Source organism: Eumetopias jubatus, unplaced genomic scaffold, assembly GCF_037043125.1.
Source record: "Eumetopias jubatus isolate StellerSeaLion01/CBP00866 unplaced genomic scaffold, mEumJub1_p1.0 scaffold_10, whole genome shotgun sequence".
Taxonomy (NCBI): domain Eukaryota; kingdom Metazoa; phylum Chordata; class Mammalia; order Carnivora; family Otariidae; genus Eumetopias; species Eumetopias jubatus.
The window spans coordinates 88,550,610-88,559,304 of record NW_028274816.1 but is presented as its reverse complement, the minus strand read 5'-3'; the positions used below and the strand labels follow the sequence as shown (position 1 = coordinate 88,559,304).

At 51.5% G+C, this 8,695-nt stretch overlaps 1 protein-coding gene across 1 annotated transcript; it reads left to right on the top strand.

Moving 5' to 3' along the window:
* The first annotated feature begins 6,619 nt into the window (after positions 1-6,619).
* SSTR2 (somatostatin receptor 2) lies at positions 6,620-7,729 on the top strand. Its single transcript, XM_028112919.2, has one exon. It carries the CDS (start codon positions 6,620-6,622, stop codon positions 7,727-7,729), a length of 1,110 nt encoding a protein of 369 aa, XP_027968720.1.
* Positions 7,730-8,695: the final 966 nt, after the last annotated feature.

Genomic DNA, 8,695 nt, shown 5'->3' with positions numbered 1-8,695 from the left:
TTTCCAGGACCCAACCTGACTTAGGCAAGGAGAGGAGACATCACTAGGAAAGGACTGGAAGGGGCATTTCACGGGTCCATCTCTGAGATAAAGAACACTGCTGGAGGAGGTAGGTCACCGGGAGGATGTGACTGCCTGTTGACCAGAAAGCTGGCCTCGGGCAACTGGAGGCCCATTACCCTCCTTCCCTGTCCTTGGAATGTACATTCCACACATTGTTCCCATACTAGGAGCCACTTCCAGGATGCAGCCTTGAGAGAATAACGTATCACTGAGACCATCTGGCCTTTAAAGCCTCTATATAAACATCTAAGAGTCTCGTCATGGGTGCAGAGATGTACTCATCTCGCAGTACCTGACAAGCCTCCTAAGTAAATTCTGTTGCTTCCGAAAACCGCCACCTACCAATCTGGAGCAGCCTGCCTATTTCTTCAGTTTCTCTTTGTTCTCCATGTACAGGGACCAGTTTCAGATGTCACCCAGGGAACTCTGAGGTTGCAAACCAGCAAGCACACGGAGGGGTGCCCATGAACCACCCAAGCAGCCTTGAAGGAAGATGATCTTGATCTTTTGGGAGCAGTTTGCTTTTGCTAGTATCGTACTCATACTAAAATAGAAATAAAAACAAACCAAGCATCGTCCCATCAGGGTCACTTTGGTGGGGGGTGGGGGGCTTGGGGAATCGAAGGCCAGTGGTTCATTTCTTGTGCAGGTTTACAAAACTGTGCTTATTTTAAACAGCAACAACAACAAAAGACATGTTCAAGACTTTTGAAAAGATAATATGATCACAAGGAAAGACATCTGAGAGTGGAGTGGGCATTTTGTGGGTCTTCTTTTTCCTAGAAACCAGTTGGGTCACTGGTTTTTTTAAACTGGAGATGACAAAAGGTATTGCAGCAGTAACTGTGTGCCCTGAGCATGTGGAGTTCTGAGCCCAGTTCCACTCTGCCCTCCTGGTACTCTCACCACCCCATCTCTCCCAGCCGCTCGAGAGCAGGGGCAACCCCCCTCTAGTGAGCGACCCGCCCCAGCCCCTCTACCCTCCACAGAGGAGTCTAAGGAGAAGCTGGCTCCGAGATGGCTTGGAACATGAAGCAACCACTGGCTCAAATTCTGTCTAGCTCCTCAGCTCTAGGATGAGGGATGCAAGCCCCATCATAACCAACATCTCAGAAAGAGACAAATCCAATGAAAAGCCCTCATCCCCACCCCCAGCAGTGGGTACCCCAAGACACAGAGTAGCCTAGAGAGAAAGCTGCAGCTGACTGCTACCTTCCCTGGTGGTTTCTTTCCCAGGTCACTCACCCATCTCTAGGGCTCATTCTACCTGCTAAACAGCCCCTGGACTTTAACTTTTAACTGGGGAATTTGGAAGTCAGATAATAGGATGGAAAGTCCAAGGCAGCTCAGCCTATAGAGAAAACTGTAATCGGTGTTCGCTTTCCGTTCCCCATCTTCTAAAAAAACTGGACCCAGGATAGTGAGTGCGAGCATGTTACGTGGAGGTGGATGAGGAAGGAGAGGCTGCAGGATTATGATTTATTAATCTATTGGAACAGAGGCTGAATCATCGCAGTCAAAAATGAAATCGCTTTAACTGGGGCGATTCAGCTCCCACTTCCCGCGTGTCCCCCTTTGCTCGCCCACAGCACATAGCAGGGGAGTCGAGCTGAGTCGCACCAGCAGGTGCCGACTAACAGGCTTACAAAGCCGGGCGAGTGGCTGTATGGCCGCTGCACCTCTGAGCATGGACAGCTGGGAGAGGGCAGGAGTCGCTGCTCTGCTGAGCCTCTGGCTGCTCCCTGAACCGAATTCTGGAACCCATGTGCGGCTTCGCTCACTGGGTGGGTGGGGAGGGGTGCGGGCCACTGCACGGAGAAGTGCTTTCCCCCAGACCCATTTCCTCCCTTCTCTCCCCCAGCCCTGCGTCCTGGGACGACCAAGGCAGACACAGCTTTGCCAGCTCGTCTGGCGGAGGAGATGGCAGGGGTCCCGGCGCAAGTCTGGGTCCCCCGGGCCGCCACCCTAATTGCCTGGAATACGCTGGGTGAAACACAACCGATTCTGTGAAAGCGGTAAGAGGGAAAGCAGCGCGTGTCCCTGCCACGAGCGTGAGTGTCTGGGCGGCCGAGATCGCTGACCCTGCACGCCCCCCGCAGCCCCCGGCGGATTCTCCACGCGGCTCAACCCGGTCCTCCTACGGACCGGCGGGCGGAGCGAGGCTGCTGTGACGTAACCCGGGGGGGGGGCGTGGGGAAATGTGCCGAGGGGCCGGGGCTCCGCGGGGCCAGTCCCGGAGACGCAGCCACCCGCGCCTCGAACCCCAGTCCGCGCTCTGCGCCGGGGGTCTGCGGGCCCTTCGGGCTCCGGGCGGCGCGAGGGGAGGGCGGGAGCCGGCAACGCAGGACGCCAAGCGCCAGGTGCCGGTCAAGCTGCGGCGCGCCTGGGCGCCCGGCTGGGTTGGGGACAGTCGCTGGGTGCCGGCGAGCGGAGCTAGCGAATTGCAGCGGAAAAGCAAAGGTGAGGCGTGTGGGAGTGTGTGTGTGTGTGTGTGTGTGTGTGTGTGTGTGTGCGCGCGCGCGCGCGCGGGCGCGTGTTGTGTGTGTGTGTGTGTGTGTGAGAGAGAGAGAACGAGAGACGCACTTGAGCCCCCCGGCCGCATCTGCGCTGCATGGTGGTGCGCGCCTCGGTGTGCCCGAGAGGAGGTCCCGGTGCGTGGTTCTCGGCCCTGTGCCTTTTGCGGGGTGATTTACGTGGCAACGAACGACAGCGGCTGTCCCGGCGTGAGTGGGGGCTGTGGGTCGCGTGTGCAGGAACGGACGTGTCTGCACCACCACAGGCTGGTGTGCGTGGCATGCGCCCTTGTCCAGTCCTCGTCCCCCAGCTGACTCGTCCAGGTGGTAGCTGCGACAGGGACAACTTCTCTCCCAGCCACCTGCAAAAGAACCTCCACGCGAGGAGAGCGAGACTGGGCTGGGGTGGGGAGGGGGGGTGTCCCTGCTGGGGGCTTCTGCCCGCGTGCATCTGGAGATCCGAGCCTGTGAGGGGCAGGCGGTGGAGCAGAGAAAAGGGAGCGCTTCTCTGTTCCTCCTTTCCCTGCCTGGGAGACAGATGCCCAAAGGTCTAGGGTCCGCTCCCCCAGCACCCAGAAGGAGAGGACAGTTTGCCTATCTTAGGAAAAACCGAATCCCTGAGTGGCCCGTGCCCCCGAGGTGCTGGCCAAGTCCCCAGGCGGCTGTCCCCTGCTCCCAGCTGTCCCTGATGTCTCGACACCCCCCACCCCACGATTAGAAACTGGGGAGCTGATGGTCTTTAATCTCCCCCATTGTCCTCCTGGAAATAGGGAATTCTTTAGGAAACCCTTGGATCTGAGAGCCATCGAGTTGAGCGATGAGGATTTTCTGTGCCGGTCCGGGGAACTGAATGAGTCTCACCACTCCCCCATGCCCTTAGCCAGCGCTGCTTGGGCTTTCCTTAGGTGCTCTAGCGCCGCGGTGGCCCACACCTGGCTATTGTCTCTCCGGCTGGTGGGGCTCAGCTCTGGCGGCAGCGTGAGACCTACTCGGTTTAGCAGGCCACTGGAAAAGTGGCGGTGGGGAATGAATGGGGGTGGCGGAGGGATGCGGGGGTGGAATGCCGGAGAGAAAAGAAAAGCTAAAGTCGAACAGGATTTAGCAGGGTTCCTGATACCCAGTCCCCATCCCCATGCTCAATTCTTCGGCTCTGGGAAAAGGAAGGGATGCTCCAGACCATTCTCACCCTCCTCTCCAACACAGCCCAGACTCAGTTCAGAGAAGACCAACAACCAGCCATTTCCAGGGTCTGTAACTCTTAGGCTTGAAAAATAAAGCAAGCAGAAAACCAAACTTCCTTGTGCATTTAACTGAACCACAATCCAACAAGTATTGATTGCCTGGCATTGGGCTCCACTTTCACTGGGACCCAAATGAAGCAGAAGTCACCCAGAGACCTCAGGCAGCAGGCTTCATTGTTAATGAAATCAGAGTCACTGTGATTTAAACTCATTTCTTCCTTGGAGGAGCCTCCCCACTCTGGACTGGCTTTCCAGCTTACCTCCTCCTCCACTTTCACTGAGCTCAGTACGCTGTCTATTGGTGCTTCTCAGCCTGTTTAGAAAAACATTGACCCCATGCAATTCCATGCCACCGACTGAGACTCCAGCCAAAAAGGCAGAGTTAGGGTTGGAGGTCAGCATTTAACTCTCCCTCACCCACCTGGACCATCATCATCCCTATCCCCAAAGCTCTAGACAGAGCTTCTGCCACCCAGGGTACTTCAGACTCACCCAGATATTGGAGTGTGACCTTGCATGTTACATAGACGGGACCCTGGAAATGCTTGTGATTAATGTGCACTCCAGTGCAGGTGGCTTCAATGGGATTCTGGGTCTGTAGAATTAAAGTACTGATAAGACAGAAAAATAGTGGGAACAACCCAAATTAATCCAGGGATACCAAAAATGGTTTCTTTACACCTTTTCTTTTTGATAGCTGCCAGTTTATGCTTTTTACCCAATGCAGACATTAAATCCTGGGTCCCCAAAGTACTTAGCAGAAAGGTCAGCCATAAAGCCCAGACCCCACTTTACAGACAGTTGTCTGGTAGGGAAATTAGCACAGAGAGGGTAAACAATGCGCCTGGCAGTGCAGAATGAATCAGAGGCAAAGGTGGGCAAGGGTCCTCGAGTACTTGTTGCTAGCGAAGTCCCCCCTAGCTAATTAGCAGTCTCTCCAAGCATAAAGGAGCAATCTCTAACCTTCACTCAGGCACCGGGGAAAGTGCCCTGCTCAGGGGAAATGTGTCCGCCAAGTGAATTATTCCCACTGTGTGCTGAGCACACCACCCCTTTACCGTCTTCTCTCTTCCTGGAACGACCTCCTTCCTGCCCTCCCTGCGTCGCTATTCATATATTCAAGACCCAGCCCAAACACTCCTCTTATGAAGCCTCCTTGGAATCCTCCAGGAAAGGAGGGCATCTTTAAGCCCTGTGTTCATTTCTCCACGCAATTCACACCCTAGATGAGCTGGCTTCCTCTGCCTGTCTCCCCTCCTAAATTGTCACCTCCTAGAGGGCACCAGCCACGTCTCCTTCATGCCTGTATCCCTGGTGTGCAGAACAAAGAAGCCCCCCAGCACTGGTTTTTGCATGACAGTAGATAAATCATTTACTTATGTGATGAGCTATTGTTTTAGATCTTAAGCCAAGCCAGTAGTGTTACAATTACTTTCCCAGCATGATGGTAAAACAGGAGTCAGCTGTTTTAAACCAAAGCCCAATTCTCAGTCACTCGTTTTTCCAGCCCACTGAGCAGCAGATAAGGATGCTGTGAAAAGTGCAGAAGGGTCGGGTGTCCTGTGTTTAAATCTCAGCTCCACCAGTTATATACAGGGGATGGAAGCAAATTACTTAAACTCCCTAAGCTTCGGTTTCTCACCTGTAAAATGGAGTTGGTTATCCCACGTCATAGGACGGTTGGGAAGATCAAGGGGATAATGAGTGTGAATGAGCTACGGTCTTGTTTGGAATTCACTTCTGTGAATGAGCCTGCCTCCCTCATGCCTGGTTCCTGTTTTCCTCCTTCATCAGGGGGATCCCAGGCAAATCCTCTGGAGTGTTAGAAGATGAGCGTCCTGGAGCAGCATCCCCCTGAGAGACTCTCTGAGGCATGTGGAGGTCAAGCACTGGGTATTGGAGAAACAAAAACAGAAGAAACAAAATAAACTAAATCATGCATTTTAACTATAAAAGCAAGCCAGATTTTTATTTTTAATATTTAAGACCATAAATTTGCTCATTCTGTGGGCAGCTTTCAGTCGATTACAGATAAATGAGATGGTAGAGGAGAAAAGGGGGAAATATGAGATTTGCTTAGTCCTGATTATGAGCCCTGCACAATGCTAGGCGCTTCCACATATATTTCATCCCTTAACCTTCCGGTTGCCGGTTAAATGCCGCCAGAGTCACAGTGGTTAAGTGCCTGGCACAAGGTCACATGGGCTTCCTGGTGGAACCCTGGTTTGTTTTACCTCTACAGTCTGGGATTTTTCCACTCTGGGGCTTTCAGAATGGAAAGACTCTGAAGCAGTCGGCAGGTCAGCAGAGATGTCCTCACGGGGAGCAGGCCAGGAATGCTGGTGTCAGATCCCTCTGAGTCAGGGGCTGGACCAGTCAACTTCTTAAGAATCAAAGTACGGGTTTTGTTTTTGTTTTTTAGGTTTTTTTTTTTTTTTTTCCCAGCCACAGCCATCTCCCACGTGTGCGTCACCAAAGATGACAAGATAAACTATGATGACTTAACCCAAACCCTTCCCCCCCACTGGAAAAACAACTCAAACAGTCTGCACACTGATGAGAGTGGGCTGGTGGCTCTAACACTGAGGTTGCAAGATAACACACATTTCAACTGAAGAGTCTGTCTGAGAGGGTAAACCAGAAATACGGAAGGCTGGTGAGAGCTTAAGTAGCCTCTGACTGATAGGCCCATCTTCCTTTTCTCCTTGCAGATGTCACAGTCGATCCTTTGCCTCCAGGATACATCAAGGTGAGAGTAAGATCTCTGGCTGGCTGGAATTAACCTAAGAGTGTAAGGCAGCCATGGATATGGAGTATGAGCTACTCAATGAGAGCCACACTTGGCTTTCCCCTCCGTTTGACCTTGATGGCTCTGTGGTGGCAGCCAATAGCTCAAACCAGACAGAGCCATACTATGATCTGACCAGCAATGCAGTCCTCACGTTCATCTATTTTGTGGTCTGCATCATTGGATTGTGTGGCAACACACTTGTCATTTATGTCATCCTCCGCTATGCCAAGATGAAGACCATCACCAATATTTACATCCTCAACCTGGCCATCGCAGATGAGCTCTTCATGCTGGGTCTGCCGTTCCTGGCCATGCAGGTGGCTCTGGTCCACTGGCCCTTTGGCAAGGCCATTTGCCGGGTGGTCATGACTGTGGATGGCATCAATCAGTTCACCAGCATTTTCTGCTTGACGGTCATGAGCATCGATCGATACCTGGCTGTGGTCCACCCCATCAAGTCTGCCAAGTGGAGAAGACCCCGAACGGCCAAGATGGTCAATGTGGCCGTATGGGGAGTCTCCCTGCTGGTCATCTTGCCTATCATGATATATGCTGGGCTTCGGAGCAACCAGTGGGGGAGAAGCAGCTGTACCATCAACTGGCCAGGTGAATCTGGGGCATGGTACACAGGGTTCATTATCTACACCTTCATCTTGGGGTTCCTGGTGCCCCTCACCATCATTTGTCTTTGCTACCTGTTCATTATCATCAAGGTGAAGTCCTCTGGAATCCGTGTGGGTTCCTCCAAGAGGAAAAAGTCTGAGAAGAAGGTCACACGGATGGTGTCCATAGTGGTTGCTGTGTTCATTTTCTGCTGGCTTCCCTTCTACATCTTCAATGTCTCCTCCGTCTCTGTGGCCATCAGTCCCACCCCAGCCCTTAAAGGCATGTTTGACTTTGTGGTGGTCCTCACCTATGCTAACAGCTGCGCCAACCCTATCCTGTATGCCTTCTTGTCTGACAACTTCAAGAAGAGCTTCCAGAATGTCCTCTGCTTGGTCAAGGTGAGCGGCACAGATGACGGGGAACGGAGTGACAGTAAGCAGGACAAATCCCGGCTGAATGAGACCACGGAGACCCAGAGGACCCTCCTCAATGGAGACCTCCAGACCAGTATCTGAACTGCCTGACAAATAAATAAATAACACGCCAAGCTCAGCCAAGCAGCATGTGCTCCCTGCCCCCACCCCTTTCCTTCCTCCCACCTATCACACCTGCCTTCTAGAATAGGGAATTGCTCAGCATGAGTCCAATCAGAGAACAGAGCTTGAGTTGGCTTGTCTGAGTGAATGATAACGTATTAAATTGATTACACCATCCCCCCTCCCCTTAAAGTGAACATTTAAATGCAGGCAGACAATTCCAAGTCAGGAGAAAAAGAGATCATGCTTGGGTATGATCTGTAGAAATGGTGAAGCTCAACAAAAATAGAAAAAGTATATCTGTGTGTTTAAAACCTAATATGTAACCTTGTGGTCTTACATTTATACTGATCTATTCTACTCCTCCCTAGCCCCTGTATAGTCATTACCTATGTTTCCTGTGTTCAAAAGTACACAAGTAGCAAATTGAAGTGTGCCTAGTATAGGTGGACGTTTATTACAGTATGGTACCTGCAGAAATGGACTTGCCATAAAGCCAATAAAGTTTAAGCTTCAGGGATCTCTCATGCTTGGGCAGTATTTTCACATGACCACATGCTTTTGAAAAAAAATTGTAAAAGTAAGATATTTTTGTATTCTTTGTCTTGAAGAGGTCTCCTTAAAGCTTCCAGTCTCTCGAACCCACCTCTGTCCCTGGGTATTGGCCTTACTAATTTCAGGCAAGATAGATCAAAGGAAGAAGGGAGAGAGAGAAGACAGTTGAGGACCCAGAACATAAATTCCTATGTTTTCTCTTCTTGGATATAATCAAAGAATTATTCATTTCCTCAAAACGACATAAATGGTTGGGGCCATTGATTACTGTATTTATCAAAACAAAGCCTGCTTTGTTATAAGATTGCATTTTTTTTCCCTCCTTAATTTGCTGTAGTCTTTCTTAGAGAGCCATGGAAGGGGAGAGTGGATGAAATCACCAACACAAAA